The sequence below is a fragment of the Lepidochelys kempii genome, chromosome 2 (assembly GCF_965140265.1).
Source record: "Lepidochelys kempii isolate rLepKem1 chromosome 2, rLepKem1.hap2, whole genome shotgun sequence".
NCBI lineage: Eukaryota > Metazoa > Chordata > Testudines > Cheloniidae > Lepidochelys > Lepidochelys kempii.
In genome coordinates, this window is record NC_133257.1 from 47,013,881 (window position 1) to 47,035,034 (window position 21,154).

Genomic DNA, 21,154 nt, shown 5'->3' on the forward strand with positions numbered 1-21,154 from the left:
TTATCCTCAAGGACTTTCATAAGAAAGTTTTGCCACTTCTGAATATTAGCCACTGCTTTTATTTCTTGCACTGCCTAATTACTTCTCTAATTCCTCTCTATTTTGTTACCATGAACTAACATTATGCTTATCTTAACACTATCTTATCATAGTACCTCTAACCCCCCTTTTCTGTAACTAAACCTGTGAAATCACAACTACTTTTATGTTAATTTTGCTGAGAATTTGGTTTTCTTCCCTAGGTATAATGCCTTCAGATATCTACAGGTTCATCTCAGTTGAATTTCTTATCTACTAACTTTGATTTATTTCATCTGTATGGCATACTGCATAGGCCAACATTATGAAAAGCCAGTATGCTGCTAAAGGCCAGGAATCTGCAATTGGATTGATGCAAGTCAATCCCTGTTTCTGTGTGGAACCTCACTGAAGAAGATGGGGCTCTGCCTGCAAAGACACAACTGCAGAACAGAAGTATAAGTTTGTCCCTTCCTATCCCCACTCCTTGTCTGAAATATTAAACACACTTCAGTTCTGCTATGTGTAAGGGGACTCTTGTCCCCTTACTAGAACTCAGTGGGAGTGTTTTGGTTGGCTAGCTCCCAGTACTAAAGGTAAGGGGAAGGGTCGATGGGAAATCAGGACCCTGAGACTGACAGTCCCCAGGAACAATGGGGAGAGGCCAGTGCTCCAGGTCAGCCTGATCGACAGGGCGGGCAGGCTAATCAGGGAGTCAGGAAGCCAGGGGATCCCATCCTTCGTGTGAGCTGGAATTGCCTGGGTCAGACAGAGTGGAGCTGGAACAGTCTGGAGCAAGATACAGCGAGTAGCTGCAGAGAGCGAGCGGGACCCTGGGCAGCGGGCCCAGCGCAGGGAGACGCCCCCAGCCAAGACGCCTTACAGGACAGACTTGGAGGGGGATCGTAACCCTGACGGGCCGGGGGCAACGCTAGGAAGAAGGGTCCTGCCACCTAAAGCCTGAGCTGCGGCCACCGCCAAAACAAGTGTCCGACCCGCAGCATTCCTGTAGCACAGCCAGGCCTCACAAGGAGGCCTGGGACTTGTGAGGAACAGACTGAACTTCCCTTACATTCCAGAGATGCTGGTTGTGTGTCCCCATCCCACAGAGTGGGGTGATGTGTTTTCCTTTAACCTTTCCCATTTTTTCCTTATTTTTTTAAATTGATTGCTGTTTAATACATTGTATTTGCTTTGAACTGTATGTAATGATCTATGGGTTAGGGAAGCATCCAGTGCAGAGAGAGCACCCCGGAGTGGGGACACCCAGCTCCTGCCCTAAGTGACCACAACAAGGTTGGGGGTTGAGCCCCCCAGGAATCCTAGGCCCAGCCTTGTTGGGGTTACGAGGACTCTGCCAGACAGGAGAGTGGAGGGGAGCCCTTGAGGTCAGGAAGACCTCCAGGTAAAGGAAGTGGGAGTGAGGACTCAGATCCTTTCACTAGCCCAGTTCACCAGGATAGTGTATAAGCTAGGAAAGTTCCCCACAATGGTGAAACCATTCCCCTGCTTACATGTGCTCGCTGAAGAGGAATATAGGGACTAAAATAACCAGGACCTTACCTTAACATGAAACTCGCTATCCAGTAAAATATTTTGGGTCTTCAAATCATGGTGCAGCAATGGAGGACTCATGTTGTGCAGATAATTCACTCCCAAAGCAATTTCATACAAAACCCGGAATCGCAGTGACCACGCAATGTCAGGATACACATTTTTCTACCAAAGAAAAAAGAAAACCAGAAAAAAATCACAATATCATCATCCATTTAAATATTCTAACAAAAATCTATGAGTTAGAGGAGACATAGTTTGAGAAGAGGTTTTTTTACATCTTGTATTCACAAATTTAAAAAGTGACAAATCATTGTGATTGGTGTTAATTTATGTATTTGTTTTAACATTACGAACTGTTTAATCACTCATTACTATGCTCCTGTTCTTTAGCAATTATACTCTATCAATTCATGATCATTATATAGGCTGTTACTAATACACATACTTTATGACCTTGTGATGATAAAGTTCTAGATAAGATTTAGATATTATCATCAACAGACTCAGAGTGCTTTACAAAAGCAGGCAAGTATCTTCTTAACCCTGTCTATTCCATTGCAGAACACAGGGTCTTCACCACTGCCTTTCATCTTTGCTGGTCTTCTCCTGCAGTCTTAGTTTTCAATTCTGCTTATATTATGTAGTTCAGTGTTATCGTTGGTCTACCTTATTGCCTGCCTCTTGCCCTAGGGGTTCCAATCCAATTCCTGTCTTACGTCATTTAGTTTTCTAACTCTATATACTACTAGCTATCTCCACTTTCGTTCCAGAATTTCTTGTCCTAGTGGCTTCTGTTTTATCCTTCTCCAGAATTCTTTATTTGTGACTCTTTTTCCCCCAGCCATCACATACTGAGGATTATTCTGTCAGCTGTTTATTAAAACTTGGAGTTTAGATAGTGAAGTCTTGAGTCTCCAAGTTTCAGCACAATATAGTAAGACCAACTTTAGAACAGTGTTAAATATTCAAAGTTTTTAGTTTGGAAGCAAGATTTCTGTTTCTCCAGATTGGCTTTAGAGTTTCAAAGGCATGTCTGGCTTTTGGTACTCTGATTTTAATGTTTTCATCTGCTCTACTTTGTTGTGTCACAGATCAGGGCATTTCCCTGTTCCCTCTCAGTGGTCCAGCCAGGGTACCCACTGTCAGGCTTGCAGCTCCCCAGCCACTGCCTTTCTTGGGTGGAGACCTATATCTCACTCTCTTCTCACTTGGGTATTTCCACGCTGAGAAGTTCCCTGCCTTAGCTGTGTTATTCCCAGCAGAGTGACTGCCCGTGGTTGTAATTTACCACACAGTTCTTTTTAAGCAAGGATATTTTATTCTTAAGGTAAAAAAACATTACAGAGAATATGTTAATAATACAACTACATGCATGCTAATACAATTACCAGAGATCACCCTAACATGGGTTCTGGCATTCACCAACCCCCCAAAGCGGTTTCCCTTTTGTTTCAAGTTCATCATAGCTTCAGCTCAGAACAAGCCCACAGTCTTATGGGACCTCAGTAGGCGAAGTCCATCTAATCCTTCCATAAAGGACGGGGCCTCTATGGACCAGAGATCCTGTCCATCTGCTGGGCCAGCAAGAAGGACCTGCACCAGGATAGTCATCCAAAAGTCTTTTCTTTGTCTGTTAGTCCATGGAGAATCCATTTTGAACTAATATATACAGATCTCACTAAGGGGCGACTTCAAAGGGGCTCATAACCTGAGGAATTACAATAGCATCCCCATCCTCCTAGAGGAGTGACCTACAATTACATAATAAACATGCACAACTGCATTTTTAATACAATGGACCCCCAAAGTATTAAACCTAATTCAATAAAGTTTACAGAATTAAGTTAAACCTTATCCTAATTCCATAAGGATTGTGCAGGATACTGTCAGTCCGTCGCATGTTGTATTTACAATGCTGTCAAGATATGTGAAATATCGGACCTCTTTTGTGTCAGGCCCAGAAAATGTTATTGGTGTTGTGTGTTGATTCTTACGGTTGAAGTTTTCTTAGTGTTGATTTTCAACCTTATTAATTGTGCATAAGCCTGGAGATCATTTGTTTTGGCTTTCATGTCTCTATGGGTAAGTGATAGCATGTTGATGTCATGCACAAAGTCAAGTTGGTCTAATTTCTGTTTGAAAATTCACTGTACGTCCTTTCATTGTTCTGTGCTCCCTCTCACTACCCAATCCACTATCTGTAAAAAGATCCTGGGTGACATAAGAAATCCTCGCCTGATGCCCAGAGTGACTTTGAATGGTTTAGTCAGTTCACTATTACGTACTACTTGGCACCTCATATTTTCATAGAAGCTCTGAATGATCCCCACAAATTTTGGAAGGATTCCATAGTGGTGTAATCATGTTCATAAAACAGTTCTATCCATTATACCAAAAGATTTTTGGAAATCTAAAAAATTCATATAAAGTGGTGACTGTCATACAATCAACAGTTCTATGTTGATACATAAGATTATTATTTGATATGTAACTGATTTATCCTGTCTGAACCGTGCCTATATCTTGAATCTACAGAGGATGTCAGCTTTTAGGTGACAAATCTGCAGAACTGTCCCAGATGTCAATAGAGGAGGTTTTGGAACAGATTGATAAATTAAATAGTAGAGCTGTCAAATGATTTAAAAAAATCTCAATTAACCAAGATTAAAACAAAATTGTGATTAATCGCAGTTTTAATCACACTGTTAAATAATAGAATATCATTTATTTAAATATTTGTGGATGTTTTCTGCATTTTCAAATATATCGATTTAAATTACAACACAGAATACAAAGTGTATTATTGTAGCCAGCATTGCAAGGTATTTACATGCCAGATTTGCTAAACAGTCCCATGCCCCTTCCTGCTTCAACTACCATTCCAGAGGACACTACCATGCTGTTGACAGGTTCTGCTTGATAACAATCCAAAGCAGTACGGACCAATGCACGTTCATTTTCATCATCTGAATCAAATGCCACCAATTGAAGGTTGATTTTTCTTTTTTGGTAGTTCTGGTTTTGTAGTTTCCAAATCGAAGTGTTGCTCTTTTAAGACTTCTGACAGCATGTTCTGCACTTCGTCTCTCTCAGATTTTTGGAAGGCACTTCAGATTCTTAAACTTTGGGTTGAGTGCTATAGCTATCTTTAGAAATCTCATATTGATACCATCTTTGCGTTTTGTCAAATCTGCAATGAAAGTGTTCTTAAATCGAACAACATACGTTGGGTCATCACCCGAGACTGGCATAACATGAAATATATGGCAGAATGCAGGCAAAATCATGGAGTAGGAGACATACAATTCTCCCCCAAAGAGTTCAGTCACAAATTTAATTAATGCATTATTTTTTTAATGAGAGTCATCAGCATGGAAGCATGTCCTTTGGAATGGTGGTCAAAGCATGAAAGGGCATACAAACGTTTAGCATATCTGACACGTAAATACCTTTCAATACCGGCTACAAAAGTGCCATGTGAATACCTGTTCTCACTTTCAGGTGACATTGTAAATAAGAAGCAGGCAGCATTATCTCCCATAAATATAAACAATCTTGTTTGTCTTAGTGATTGACTGAACAAGAAGCAGGATCGAGAGGACTTGTAAACTCTAAAATTTTAGGAGTTTTTGAGTGCAGTTATGTAACAATTCTACATTTGTAAATTGCACATTCACGATAGAGATTGCACTACAGTACTTGTATGAGGTGAATTCAAAAATATAATTTGTTTCTTTTACAGTGCAAATATTTATGATTAAAAATATAAAATTATCACTGTACACTTTGTATTCTGTGTTGTAACTGAAATCAATATATTTGAAAATGTAGAAAAATATTTATAAAAAACCAGTTGGCATTCTATTATGGTTTAATAGTGCGATTAAATTTTTCAGTGAGTTAATTTGTTTTGAATTAATTGCTTGAGTTAACTGTGATTAATGGATAGCTCTATAAAATAGTAAGTTGCCAGAATGAGATAGTATTCACCCAAAAGTTTTGAAGGAACTGAAATACGAAATTGCAGAACTACTAACTGTGGGATGTAACCTATCATTTAAATCAGTTTCTGTACCAGATGACAGGAGGATAGTAACGTTACACCAATTTTAAAAAAAAAGGCTCCAGAGGCTATCCTGGCAATTACAAGCCGGTAAGTCTAAATTCAGTATCTCACAAATTGAGTGAAACTATAGTAAATAACCGAATTATCAGACATACATAAATACACTTTGTTGAGGAGAGTCAACATGGCTTTTGTAAAGGGAAGTCATGCCTCACCAATCAACTAGAACTCTTTGAGGGGGTCATCAAGCATGTGGACAAGAGGGATCTAGTGGATATAGTGCATTTAGATTTTCAGAAAGCCTTTGACAAGGCCCCTCACCAAAGGCTCTTAAGCAAAGTAAGCAGTCATGGGATAAGAGGGAAGGTCCTCTTACGGATCAGTAACTGGTTAAAATATAGAAAACAAAGGGTAGGAATAAATGGACAGATGTCAGAATGGAGAGAGGTAAATAGAAGTGTTCTCTAAGGATCCAGCGCTGCTCAACATATTCATAAATGATCTGGAAAAGGTGGTAAAATGGGGAGGTGGCAAATTTTGCAGATGATACAAAATTACTCAAGTCCAAAGCAGACTGTGAAGAGTTATAAAGGGACCTCACAGAACTGGGTGACTGGGTAACAAAATGGCAGATGAAATTCAGCATTGATAAATGCAAAATAATGAACATTAGAAAACAACCCTAAGAACACATACAAAACGGTGGTGTCTAAATTAGCTGTTACACTCAATAAAGATCTTGGAGCCATCGTGGATAGTTCTCTGAAAACATCTGCTTAATGGCAGCCTCAGTCAAAAAAAACAAAACAAAACAAAAAACTAACAGAATGTTAGGGACCATTGCGAAAGGGACAGATAATAAAACACGAAATCATAATGCCACTATTTAAATCCATGATACATCCAGTCCTTGAATACTGCCTGTAGTTCTGGTCACCCCATCTCAAAAAGATATATTAGAATTGGAAAAGGTACAGAGAAAGGCAACAAAAATGATGAGGGGTATGGAACAGTTTCCATATGAAGAGAGATTAAAAAGACTGGGACTTTTTAGCTCGGAAAAGAGACGACTGAGGGGGGATATGATCAAGGTCTATGAAATCGTGACTGTGGAGAAAGTGAATAACGAAATGTTATTTATCCCTTCACATAACACAAAAACCAGCGGTCACCCAATGAAATTGATAAGCAGGAGGTTTAAAACAAACAAACAAGGAAGTACTTCACACAACACAGAATCAACCTGTGGAACTCCTTGCCAGGGGACGTTGTGAAGTCTAAAACTATAATTAAGTTCAAAAAGAACTAGATAAATTCATGGAGTATGGGTCCATCAATGGCTATTAGCCAAGATGGCCAATGATGCAATCCCATGCTCTGGGTATTATTAGCATCTGATTGTCAGAAGGAGGGAGTGGATGACAGGGGATGAATTATTGCCTGTTCTGTTCATTCCCTCTTAAGCATCTGGCATTGGCCACTGTTGGAAAACAGGATACTAAGCTAGATGAACCATTGGTCTAACCCAGTATGGCTGTTCTTATGCACGGATTTCTTGATTTTGCCTAGAATAATACTTGTAAACACCTTACCTGCAAGAGACATCTGTTCTATGCCCCTCCAGTTTTTACACTGACTGAAGTCTTCTTTCTTTGGCAGCTTCACTACATGACTCCTTTTCCACTGATTTGGTAACTTTTCTTCTTTCCATATATTTTGTAAAGGGCCTATCAAAATGTCTACTGTTTTCCTCAAGTCTGCCTTAAGAACCTCTGTTGGAATGTTACCTGGACCTGGTGCTTTTCCGTTTTTAACTGATTGACTGCCCTCTCTACTTCTACACTGGTGACAGGTTCTAGTTTGATGTCCAGATCTTCTCCTTCCTTTATATCCGGGGGGAATGTCCACTGGCTTTCCATTCAGTAGTTGAATAAAATACTGCCTCTATATATTTAATTGTTTTGATGTCTTTATCATTATGTTGCCCTTGCTGTCTTGAATTGGTCGGTTGGTATACTGTCTTCATATCATTTTCTGCTGTAGTGGTCTGTGCATCAATTGCCACTTTATCTATAAGTTCTGATTGGTCTTTCATAGCACTCATTTTGGCCCCTGTACTCTTTATGGTATATTCCTCAGAGAGAGAGAGAGAGAGAGAGAGAGAGAGAGAGAGAGAGAGTGTATGTGTCTGTTTTCTTGGTCTTGCTTGATTTAGTTTATTTAATTTGGTATCTTTTATTTCCTGTCATATATCCTCAGATAACCATTCACTGTGGTGTTTCTTCCTGAATCCCAGCATTTCTTCAGAAGTTTTAGTGATAGCTTCCTTTTCCCATTTCCATTTGCCTTCTACTGTTCCATCATCTTCAAGCACCTGTAAATGCAATTCTAAACTCTGATTGCATTGTCATCTGTGTTAGATTGGTGATGTTACAATGTAGGCATCTCTGTTGTTCAGTCATCTTTATTTTTATTCTCAAAATATCTACCATTAATGCACGGTCTGTCCCTATATCTGCCCCGTTCCTTCTATGTACATCTTCAAATGTTCTTCTTCATTTGAGCCACACTATGATGTGATACATTTGTTTTCCTGTTCTGTGACCTGGTGACCTCCAAGTTATCTTAGGAATACTACGGTGAAGGAAGATATTTCCTCCAATGATCAGGCCATTTGTTCCACAAAAATCAGCAAACATTTTACCACTTTCTTTCCATTGATGCCTTGTTTCCCTATAATAGTTTCCCTGACAGTGTTATTGCTCCCTACTTTAGCATCCATGTCTAGGTCAAAGGGTAGGAGCCAGACTTAAGGCAGTCCACTGGCCCACCTGCTAGTAAGCCACTACTGTAAGAAACAAAGTTGTTAGGGAAATCTGCACTACCCCGCAGTTCAAAAACTCAATCCAACTCAACTCCATTCAAATAGACTTATGAGAGATGATGATGTGAAATGGCCAAACACACAAGGAAGCTACTCTGCTGATGAATTTGCTGTCTCCTAAATTGGTATGCAGAATATGCGGTGTGAAGGGACATGCCCTTCCACCAGCTGCAAGGAGGCTAACAAGCTACTCTGGGCCTGTGCAGCACTAATGAGGTACCCCTGTTCCTCCTAGAGGAGAAGGAGCTTATTTGGGGAAGCATACCATAGGAAGGGGCGGTGACCAGGAAGAGGCTATGAATAACTGAGGCAGGCCGGGTGAGGAACAGACAGCCACAGAACACACTGCTTCCAGAGCAGCCCCAGCTGACAGCCAAGTAACTCACTCCAGAAAGAAGGAAGGGGGATGTAAACCCTATGTAGGCGCAATAAACTTTCAGAAACTGAGCCTGTAAAGACCTATCCAGGGACGGTCTGAGAGGCTGACCACTGTTTCAGCCAGACCCTCCTCTAACAAGGGGCAGGGAGAAAGAAGAACCAGCCCTCTGCCAGGGAGCAATTACTCCCAGAAAACTCCCCTAAGTGCATCCACTGGGGGAAGTAGAGAGAGTAAACGAAGGACAGTGGGACCTGGAGGAGGAGGGAAAATGTGTCTAGGGAGTGCTACCCCTCCTATATGTGGACACTATATAAGCCTAGAAAAGTGATCCAAATAACAGAACTTGACAGATATAAACTAGATATACTAGGTCTAAGGGAAATGAGTTAGGCAACATTAGGACAAATATCTTTTGTCAATTGAACACATCTTATTACATTCTGAGCTACCAAATGCCAGTGACATACACAGAGATGGCAAAGGTTTTATATTATCAAAAGAAGGCAACCAAAAGCATGACAGAATGGGCACAAGTTCTGGAAAGGATGATAACAGTACTATTTACACCAAAGTTCCAGAAAGTGTCCATTATTCAATGTTTTGTGTTCCAACAAATCAAGCTAGCCAAGAGGAAAAAGAAAATTTCTACTTGTGGCTACAGAAAATAATACATAATATCCCAAGAAGAGATGTCCTCCTCATAAAGGCAAGCATAATATCCCCATTTTACAAATGGGAAAACAGAGGAACACACAGACAAAATGACATGTCCAAGGTCACCCAGCAGTCCACTGGCAGTTGCAAAAAGAGAATCAAGGTCCTCTAAGTCCCAATCGAATGCCCTGTCCACCAGACAATACTGCCTCCCAGTGATGCTAGATTACACTAAAACTAAACACAAACACTATCTTTTAAAAATGTTATGATTGAATTTCTCAGCTTTTGTGGGTATGTTTCACAAACTGAATATGAAAGTTCAGTCCTTCATTTTAAAAAAGCACAACTGCGTGCCTGTTTTAGTTTTGCAATTTCTGACTTATCAGTTTGAGTCATAATCTTCTTTTAAAAGACTATTCACAGTAAAAAGAAAATGAATGCATATTATTCACATGAATGAATTACTCCTGTCAAAAAATTAATTAAATTCCACACCGAAAAATTAAACTCTGCGCACAATATTTTAAAATTCTGGATATTTTATTTTGTCAAAACAACACAATATAACTACACCGGTTTCAATTATTTTGGTAATTTATGTCAAAATACCTCTCAGGAAGCATGTCTGTAACAATACAGACAACAACAACAAAATTTAGGAAATTTTTTTTTTTACCAGTAGATTCCTTACTAGGCATATAAAAACAGAACTTTGAGTAATTCATTTAAACTAGACTACAGAAACGTATTTCCCACATCCCTCTGAAGCAGTGCAAAGGGTTGACAAAGAAGTCAGGGGTAATGGAGGAGCTGAGAGAGTGGGAAAGAGCCTGGGAGTGAACCTGGAAGGTTGTTGGGTGTGGTGGTAGAAGTATTGTTTTTTTGTGGGGGGGGGGGGGAGGGATTGTTAGGAGCCTCCCCCATGCAGACCCTGGCTGACCCCTAGCCTCTCCCAATCAGTCAGGCACATCTGCCCGTCCCTGTACGTCCCCTACGTCCTGTCCCCATGTGGCCATGCAATCCCCATGCCTCATCCTCATGTGGCCCTGCAGCCTCCCTCCCATTCATTCCCGGCTCAAAGCTGTCACTATACTACCTCCTAAGCCTGCGTCCCAGTCTGTTTCCTACCCCGCCCCATTAGCCCTTCTGAACCCCAGTCTGTGACCTCCAGCAACCCTGTGTGCCGTGCTCTGTCCTGCCCGTGCCTCCTGGCGTCGCGGTAAAGAACTGCCCTCACCTGCCAGCCGATTGCCCTCTCTTCTGGTGCCGAAGCAGCGCCTGGTGGGCAAAAGGCATAACTGCAGAGCCTCTCCGGCAGAATCTATATTCTGCGGAGATAAAAAATCTGATGGGGGGAGGGAGGGGAGGGAGGGGAGGGAGGGGAGGGCATGAATTCTGCACATGCGCAGTGGCGCAGGATTCCCCTAGGAGTAACGAATAAATGCATGCATGCACAGTAAAGACCAAAGATTCTGAAACCAGTACAGAAATGAGTTCAACTATTTGAGCTCTCATTGAGTTTCTAATTATTTGCAAATCACAGCTGATTGAATGGTGAGTTAAAAACATTTCCCTGTAATTTCTCTAAAGCCCCAAATACTGCAACGGTCTTAATGGGGGTAGGCTGCTGCTCCCAGACAAGGCCCCACTGACTTCAAAGAGGCTCTTCAAAGATATAGCAGTCTGCCTGAGCAGAGTAAATTGCAGGCTAGGGCCCAATACTTTTTTCCATTAAAAAAATGGTTACTACTTGATTTCCTCATGCACGCAAAACAGACCATTTAACGGCAACAACTAGAAGTGACAAACAAAAGGCTTTAGAAAAACACTATATACTTACCCCATGTAAAAGTTGGTTTAATGATCCATTTGTCATGTATTCAGTCACTATTCCCAGAAACTCAGGCTCATTGCAAATTCCCAAAATTGGTAGAATGTAACTGAACCTGGCTTTGTGTAAAATCTCTGCTTCTTTTAAGAGATTGGTTCTTTCACTGCAAGAAAAAAAATTAAATGACTAAATCAGTGCTAAGAAGCCTGCAATTATGATTTAGTTCATTTAAATGTATTATGTTTACTTTTAAGGTAAGAAAAGAAACACAGATGAAAGGTGCACTGAATTAGCTTCACAAAATTAAGATCTCACTATACGAAAACATTGACAACACTACAATTTATTTTTTACTGGACTGTTTTATACAATTATCACGAAATGCTTCACAACAGATTACTTACTATATATAGATGCAAACACATGTAAACCACACAGGTTACGTTTTACTACACAGTAGCATTGATAGATATGCCACAACAGGAATTCAATTTTTCAGCAAGAATAATTGGGCCTTGCTGTGGCAGGTTGTTTTTCTGGTATTTATACTCTTGGGCATATTACTAGAATACTTGAAACATGGGTAATATAATGGGTGCCATTAACATTTCCAAATTTATCACTCTAGTGACAATTAGTATCTCCTTGTATTTTTGGTATATTGTGATACCACCATAACTACAAATGGGAATTTTCAATTATATCCACTCCTTGTTTAGTGTAAAGTGGGGAATTTCCATATCCATCTCATGAGCCAGAGCTAATGGCATTCAAAAGGTTTCTAGCGTCTTTGACTGAGCAGACACCAGTGCACCCTAGGAAAATACAAGTTAAGATAAATACATCCAGTGAAAATATAATTATCCAAAGAGGGGAAAGAGAAATGGCTCAAATTAACTATTTTTGATTATCAAGAAAAGTCTTCCAATCTTGCTTATCAAATAAAAAAATATCACTCAAGACTGGTTATGGCCCTGAAAGACATCAAAAGCAACACCCCGCACAGGAGACACTTTTCAGCTGTATGTGAAGATACGTTTTTAGGCTGGAGATATACTGTCTGTGCTGTTTGGAAGAGGCATTACAGTTTAATATTGGTTTTTAATTCCAGGGAACAATATTAAGAAAACTAAGTTTCTTGCCTTCAAGATTGCAGGGAAAAGCTTGATAATGTGATCTGAGTGGACCTACATTTTTTTAAAAAAAGAGGTAGAGGGTAAAAAACCCAAAATATGGGAGGAGGTTGTTTTCAATATCATAATATTTAAAACAAATCAATTTTTGGAGGCTGATCTCTTTAAAAAAGTATTAAAATATTAAAAAACCTGTGGCAACACTGACTGAGACATAACTTATACCAACGTAAACTGTAGTGTTTACATAGCTAGAGCAATGAAAAGAAACTAAACCCAGACTCTAGGTCAATGGGGCTCTGCACAAGCGCAAGGATCTTCCCATGATATCTGACTGCAGGATTTGGAACCCTAAAGCAATGGTTCTCAACCAGGGGTAAGTGTATTGTTGGGCATATGCAGAGATCTTCCAGGGGATACATCAACTCATCTAGATATTTGCCTAGTTTTACAACAGGCTACATAAAAAGTACTAGCAAAGTCAGTAGAAATGAAAATTTCATACAGATAATGACTTGTTTATACTCCTCTATATACTATATGCTGAAATGTAAGTAAAATATTTACATTCTAATTCATTTATTTTATAATTATATGGTAAAAATGAGAAAGTAAGCAATTTTTCAGTAATAGTGTGATGGGACACTTTTGTATTTTTATGTCTTATTTTGAAAGCAACTAGTTTAAGTGTGGTGAAATTTGGGGGTATGCAAGACAAATCAGACTCCTGAAAGGGGTACAGTAGTCTGGAAAGGTTGAGAGAACTAAAGGGTAAGAGCCCATTAGGTTCGGGGGTGGAGGTGGGGAGAAGGGAGTGTTTTGGAAACTAAGATTAGTTTATTTTATTTTATTACAGAGAAGGTTAGACTCTATAGGCCTGTGAGACAAAATAGGGTCTTTAGAAAAGAAGTGTAGCCATCAGACCTTGAAGTCAAATAGGTATAGAGAAGGAGGAGTTGTTCCTGATGTTGCAAGAAGGCAGGATCTTGCTACTAGACACTACAGAAAATGAAAATTAAAAAGCAGTTTGAAGTATGGGGAAAAATCTGGAAAATCCATAAATGACTAAATCTGAGAGCGATATGAGTAGGGGTTTACCCAGCCTAACTCCATAAGGAATATTCATGCCTTACTGCACTCTGATGTAAACAGGAAATCAGTGTAAATTTCTAGAGGGAGGAAGTGATGTGTACTTTTTTCTAGGAAAGTTGACAGGATGAGACAGCTCATTCTGGATGATCTGGAATTGAAGAAGACATTAAAAAGAAGAGAATTGTAGTGGTCAGGTAGAAAGGATGAAGACATGAATAAGAGTCTGCCACAAAATTGGTTGAGAATCTGATGCTTCATGGCGGTAAGTTTTCCAAGGCAACAATAAAACATATTTACACCTGGTGGATGAGAAGCAAAAGACACTAAACAACTTGTCCTTATATTTTAAAATTTACCATATTACTTAGCAGCATTTGGAGTTCCCTTCTTTGCTAAATTTTATCTAATTTCAGCAGAAGGATTTCTCATCTTTTTGAAAGCCTTACATTTACTCTTGCGGATGCTAAGACTAACACCAGTAAACACCTTCTCTTGGCAGCCACTACTCTTCAGTAGCTGAAATAGGAAAAACTCAAAGATCAATATTTTGAATTTGGCAATTCAATTTTAAAAAATAATAAACCGACTGGCTTTTTTGCCATATCTTGGTCAAAGTTCTGTTGTCAAAGACAATGATCATTACTCCAATCAACTTCTGATTAAGAGAGCTACCCTGAAATATTCGGGGTTGTCACCCTTTGGAATTTGTTTTCCAGTGCTAAAAATCACAACTTCATCGTATGTGAAAACACTATCTTAAAAGTTCATGAGGATATACTGTCAGCCTATGAATGCATCTGGAACACAGGGGAGGTTGATATACAAATGAAAATGGATTTGATGACCTCCTATTAGCAAGTAACTGTGTCATCATTGGTGATCTTCCAGAAAACACAATCCTAACCACTATGGATGTAGAAGCTCTCTACACCAACATTCCACACAAAGATGGACTACAAGCCGTCAGGAACAGTATCCCCAATAATGTCACAGCAAACCTGGTGGCTGAACTTTGTCCTCACCCACAACTATTTCAGATTTGGGAACAATTTATACCTTCAAGTCAGCGGCACTGCTCTGGGTACCTGCATGGCCCCAGAGTATGCCAACATTTTTATGGCTGACTTTGAACAACACTTCCTCAGCTCTCGTCCCCTAGTGCCCCTACTCTACTTGCACTACATAGATTACATCTTATCATCTGGACCCATGAGAAGGAGGGCCCTTGAGGAATTCCACCAGGATTTCAACAATTTCCACCCCACCATCAACCTCAGCCTTGACCAGTCCACACAAGAGATCCACTTCCTGGACACTACAGTGCAAATAAGCGATGGTCACATAAACACCACCCGACACTGGAAACCTACTAACTGCTATACTTACCTACATGCCTCCAGCTTTCATCCAGACCACATCGTATGATCCATTGTCTACAGCCAAGCTCTAAGATACAACCACATTTGCTCCAATCCCTCAGACAGAGACAAACACCTACAGGATCTCTATCAAGCGTTCTTAAAACTACAATACCCACCTGCTGAAGTGAAGAAACAGATTGACAGAGCCAGAAGGGTACCCAGAAGTCATCTACTACAGGACAGGCCCAACAGAGAAAGTAACAGAATGCCATTAGCTGTCACCTACAGTCCCCAACCAAAACCTCTCCAGCGCATCATCAAGGATCTACAATCTATCCTGAAGGACGATCCCTCACTCTCAGAGATCTTGGGAGACAGGCCAGTCCTTGCTTACAGACAGCCCCCCAACCTGAAGCAAATACTCACCAGCAACCACACACCACATAAAAAAAACACTAACCCAGGAACCAATCCCTGCAACAAACCCCATTGCCAACTCTGTCCACATATCTATTCAAGGGACACCATAATAGGACCTAACCACATCAGCCACACCATCAGGAGCACGTTCACCTGCACATCTACCAATGTGCCAGCAATGCCCCTGTGCCATGTACATTGGCCAAACGGTCTCTACGCAAAAGAATAAATGGACACAAATGAGACATCAAGAATTGTAATGTTCAAAAACCGGTAGGAGAACACTTCAATCTCTCTGGACACGCAATAACAGACTTAAAAGTGGCAATTCTTCAACAAAAAAACTTCAAAAACAGACTCCAATGAGAAACTGCAGAACTGGAGTTAATTTGCAAACTGGACACCATCAAATTTGGCCTGAATAAAGGCTGGGAGTGGATGGGTCACTACAAAAAGTAATTTTCCCACTGCTGATACTCACACCTTCTTGTCAACTTCTGGAAATGGGCCACCTTGATTGCATTGGCCTCGTTAGCACTACAAAAGTAATTTTACCTCCCTTGGTATTCACCCCTTCTTGTCAACTATTGAGAATAGGCCACTTCCACCTTAATTGAATTGGCTTGTTAGCACTGACCCCCCACTTGGTAAGGCAACTCCCATCTTTTCATGTGCTATCATATATGTTCTTCTTTCTGTATTTTTCACTCCATGCATCTGATGAAGTGGGTGTTAGCCCACAGAAGCTTATGCCCAAATAAATGTGTTAGGCTCTAAGGTGCCACAAGGATTCCTTGTTATTTTTGCTGCTGTAGACTAACACAGCTATCACTCTGAAACCTCAAATCACAAACTCCACCAATAAATTCAATACAGCCAGCATACTCACTTCTGATTAAACCAGACTGTAATCGATTTGGGGCAGGGCTTTCTTTGCTTGTCACTGTGTGTTTGACAGTGCTTGGAACAATGGGGAAGACGTAGGCCTCCATGTGCTACTTCTCTGTACATGGTAATTATTAAGAAAAAGTGGAGGGCTGAAAGAAGCTGGGGTTCTGTAGGTCAGACTGGGCACACTGGCAGGATCATCTGCTCGCACTATACACCCTCCATCTCACCCTGATCCTTGCTCTGGACCTCACTGGGGCCGAAAAAGCGCTCATCACCTAACAGACCTGGGCCCTCGAAGAGTAGCCACTAGCTCCCATTGCCCTTCACAGGGAACCTGGGCAACAAGCCAGACCTTTGAAGTGGGCCAAAGCCACGGAAAGATTAAGGTAGGATCAGCTGCCAGGGGCGAGTCTGCGAGCGGCACCTGCTGGTACCCCATGGGCACCCCGAGCCCGGGAGAAGGATCAGGAGGGCCATGGGTGCAGGGGGACTGGCAGCCCCAGCGAAGCTCCCTGGACCAGACTGGGGGGGAGGGGATCCCTGTGGGGGGCGGGAAGGCCCCGTTCCGGGGGCTGAAGAGTCAGGCGCAAAACTCCCCTGGAGCCGGCCCGGCCCGCGCCCCCCAGTTACCTGTCTAGCAGCGGCCCCTGCAGGCACTTGACGGCCACCGGGACCCTCCAGTCGGCGTGTCGCGCTGAGGACACGGTGCCGTAGGCGCCCCGGCTGAGGAAGCGCAGGTCGGGCAGCTTGCTGGAGGGGATGGTGGGCAGCGCGCAGTTAATGCTGCCGGACAAGCCGCCGCTGCTCATGCTGGCGCTCTGGGAGGCCGCCCGAGGGACTCGCAGGAAGCCGGGTTCCGCGTTGGCTGGCTCCGGCCTCTCCCTGCCCCCACGCACCGGCGAAGGGCGGGGGGACGTGTCCAGAGCGCCCCCCGGCCGGCCTCGCCTCTCCCCCCCCACCCCTAGCCCCGCGTCACCAGCCTCGTCAGGGGGTCCCCCTAAAATCCCTGTCTAGGGACCGCCTCCCTCCAGCCGCCAGGACCTCCCCCCCAGCTCCTTAACCCCCCCTCCAGCCGCCGGGATCTCCCCCAGCCCCTTGAACCCCCCTTCCAGCCACGTGGACCTCCCTCCAGCCCCCCTCCAGTCACGTGGACCCCCCACACCCCCCTAAGCCCCCCCTCCAGCCGCCGGGATCTCCCCACAGCCCGCTAAACCCGCGTCCAGCGACAAAGCGCGGCTGCGGTTTCAGCTCCTTCCCGGCTCCGGGCTTAGCCGCCAGAGGCTAGGACTCGTCCCCCCGCTTCCCCGTCTCCGGGTGCTTGGTCTTGCAGCCAAAAGAGCCCCCCGGAAGCATCGTCGCACGCGGCGGCGGACGGGCCTCCCGCCCCGCTCCCCTCGGGGAGCCTCCTACCAGCCTGGGGTGAGGGAGGGGGGCAGGCGCGCACACCCGAGCCTCAAAGATCAAAAGTAAGCAGAGCCCAGCTCCTGCCAAGAGCGCCGCGCCCAGCCTAGCCGCCTCCTCCAGGGAGCCGCACGCACAGGCAGCGTCCAATCTCAGCTGCTCCTGGCGGACGTGGAGGCGTCAGACCTCACCCACCCCTTCCGGGAAATCGCGGCTTGCAATCAGGAAAGTCCGAAGCAGAGCGGTGCGTGAAACCCCGGCGGGCTGGGGCTGGGAGCGGTGGCTTGCGGGAGGGGAGCAGTGTCATAGAATATCAGGGTTGGAAGGGACCCCAGAAGGTCATCTAGTCCAACCCCCAGTGTCCGCAGAGTGTTCACTGGTGGTGTCTCCGCTTTCCCACGTCCTTTCTCGGAGTACAAGCGAGGTGAGCACTGCAGCTCGAGTGCGTCATTATAATAGCAACGCTTTGGTAACTGTCACAAGTCTCAGTGGCAAGGGTGTTACTGTCTTGTAACGAGTTTTGATCACGTGTAAATGCCAAGCAAGGGAGGAGTGCGCTGTTTGGAAGGAAACATTAAAATAAAGCTTTTAAAGACTTCGCATTTCTTTCTCTATAAACGCAGTTCATAATTTGCCGTTTTTCCTTGACAGATTTTTTTTTGTTACCCTTGTTGCCTTGCAAGTGGGCTTTAGAACATGAAAAATCGGGTAAGTGCTTACTTTCAAAGTGACTTTAGAGGTGATGCGTTTGGGAAGAGTCAGTGAATCCAGGAACCAGGAGCGTGAACTCTTCCTTGTAACGTTCAGCTACTTCCTGCATGTTGAGCTGCTGCAAACATCAAGCTCAGTAACCTTATTAGGAGCATGGCTACACTTGCAGGTGTAGAGTGCTTTGAGTTAAACCAGCCTTCATAGAGAGCAGTAGGGAAGGCACTGCAGTCTGTCCATACTGCCTGCTGCAAGTTCACTGGCTTGGCCACATTAGCAGCTCTTGCAAGGGCCACAGAAAACAATGCATTGTGGTAGCTATCCCTGCATGCAAGTGGCTGCAACCTGCTTTTCAAATGGGAGGTGGGGATGGGGTGGAGTGTGACAGGGAGTGTGTTGTGTGTATGTGGGGGGAGAGAGAGTGGGTTTTGGGGGGGCTGAGAGCATGTCAGCATGCTATCTTGTAAGTTCAGACAGCAGCAGACTCCCTCTCCCCCCCCCGCCTCTCTCTCTCTCTCACACACACACACATAGCATTCCACACTAATGGTTGCTTTGTCTCAGAGCAGATAAGCCAGCTGTCAGAAATGGAGGTTTCAAAGGGCATATCTGCATTCTTACAGCGATTCCAAAACCATGACAAGAGTGGCCACTTGATTTAAGGGGATTATGGGACGTTTCCAGAGGCTGATCAGAGTGCAGTAATGCAACACCCCGTTCACACTGACACCTGGGTGTTTCAGCCAAGGCGCACCAAGCGTTAATCTTCTCACCAAGGTGGAGTACCAGGAGTGCTCTAGCCACGGAGTCAGAGTGCTCTATGTGTCTTGCCAGTGTGGATGGGTAGTGAGCTAGAGCGCCCGGGACTGCGGTAATGCACTTTAACTTGCAAGTGTAGCCAAGCCCTAAGTAACATGTGCTGAGTTTCCTAATACTAAAAGTTCTTCCCTTTGCCCCCTTCAGTTGCTCAGGTATGGTAATGGGTGTGGTATAAGAACATCAACAGAATAGAATCTTCATTCTACTATGTAAATAGTGAGAAATGAATCCAGTAATTGAAAGCTGTGGGTTGTTGGCTTTTTCTGAATCTCACTTCCACTTATATTTTTCTCTCTGACATAAAGTACCAGGGTAGATAGACCAGATTAAAATGATATTTGCCAATATGGCATCTCTTGTATTATTTAGATTTTTGTTTCTTAGGGATTTTTCTCTGTACTGCTATTTTAAAAGTAGCAATTAGTTAACTCCCAGTGGCCCCAACTCTGCAAAAATTTATTTACCTGATTCTCTTTATACAGATGCTTAACTTGACTCCTGTGTACATCATTGTAGGATCAGGACCAGTATTTGCATGTTTACCAGATATAGTTCTTCTATTGTGATGAAGAAGTTTAAAGTTTAAAATATAATTTTTCAAACAAAATTGACAGACACTCAATTAAGTCATGATCATAGGCCTATCTGTCACATGTTGAAACTGAAGGCCATATGCAACACCATCTGGAGAATATGGCACTAGCCTACTATTTACTTCATTTCTCCTGTTGTGGTTTTATTTCCATTAAAGGACCATTATATTTCAATTTCATTTTAAAAAGATCCTTACATAGTGTTGCCAGGTATCCAGCTTTTACCAGAACACCCAGTCAAAAAGGGACCCTGGAGGCTCCAGTCAGCAGCGCTGACCGGGCCGTTAAAAGTCCAGTTGGCAGTGCAGTGGGGCTGGCAGGCTCCCTGACTGGCTCTGCACAGCTCCCAGGAAGTGGCTGGCATGTCTGTCTGGGTCCTAGGCAGAGCCAGGGGCTGTGTGTGCTGCCCCCACCCTGAATGCCAGCTGGGAACCACGGCCAATGGTAGCTATGGGGATGGTGCCTGTGGGTGGGGGCGGCATGCGAAGACCCCTGGCTGCCTCTCTGCCTAGGAGCTGGAGGGACATTTCGCCACTTCCTGGGAGCCGTCTGAGGTCAGTGCTCCCTGGAGCCTGCACCCCGAACCCCTTTCTGTGCCCCAACCCCCTGTCCCAGCTTGGCACCCCTTCTGCACCTAAACTCCAGGAGCCTGCACCCCCAACCCCCTTCCTCAGCCTGGAGCCCTCTCCTGCACCCCAAGTCCCTCATTCTTGGCCCCACCCAGCACCGACACCCGCAGACAGAGGTCTCACCCTCGCAACCTCCTGCCCCAGCCTGCAGTGCCCTCCCACACTCTGAACCCTTCAGCCCCTCTTGCACCCCAAACCCTTCATCCCTGGCCCCAACTCAGAGCTCTCACTCCATCACATGCCCGAACCCCGTGACCCAGCCCGGTGAAAATGAGTGAAGGTGGGGGAGAGCAAGCGATGGGACGGGGGGCGGGGGTATGGAGTGAGCAAGGGCAGGGCCTTGGAGAATAGACAGGGCCTCGGGGAAGGGGTGGGGTAGAGGGAGGGGCAAGGGTGTTTGGTTTTCTGCAGTTAGAAAGTTGGCAACCCTATCCCTAAAACTTCAAGAAGCTGGGAAGTTGAGGTAAAGGAAGAGGAGAGAGATTCTAAGTGTCCTCCTATGAAAAGTGGTTTCGAATAAATAGATGACAAAAAGTGCTGTTTTTAATATCTGCTCAATATTTTTCAACTCCCCCCACCGCCCTGGTCCTCTGTTGATCCATTGGATTATTTGTATCTCCTTGTTGTGTTTCTGTGCCCCAAGAAGTTTGGCTGCCCTTTCAGCTACAGTTTGTAATAAATGCTTTCATTTTCTATTAAAGGAAGTAAATTTGGA

General features: G+C 43.6%; 1 protein-coding gene and 1 long non-coding RNA gene across 3 annotated transcripts in view; one reads left to right on the forward strand and one right to left on the reverse strand.

Moving 5' to 3' along the window:
• The window catches only part of RIPK2 (receptor interacting serine/threonine kinase 2), a 40,809-nt gene extending 23,573 nt beyond the window's left edge, over window positions 1-17,236 (reverse strand). The window contains exons 1-3 of one of the 2 annotated variants that reach the window (XM_073330636.1): window positions 16,920-17,236; window positions 11,402-11,555; window positions 1,582-1,737 (exon numbers count right to left, since the gene is read on the reverse strand). In XM_073330636.1, the coding sequence (XP_073186737.1) occupies window positions 1,582-1,737; window positions 11,402-11,555; window positions 16,920-17,098 (489 nt within the window). In that variant the 5' untranslated portion in view covers window positions 17,099-17,236. Of the gene's footprint in view, window positions 1-1,581; window positions 1,738-11,401; window positions 11,556-16,287; window positions 16,609-16,919 lie in introns of those variants that run through there. The other variant, XM_073330637.1, reaches the window with a different exon arrangement.
• Window positions 17,237-17,803: 567 nt separating this feature from the next.
• LOC140905871 (uncharacterized) overlaps window positions 17,804-21,154 on the forward strand; it is an 84,719-nt gene continuing 81,368 nt past the window's right edge. The window contains exons 1-2 of the long non-coding RNA XR_012156968.1: window positions 17,804-17,934; window positions 18,342-18,398. This is a non-coding gene — a long non-coding RNA (uncharacterized lncRNA). The remainder of the gene's footprint in view (window positions 17,935-18,341; window positions 18,399-21,154) is intronic.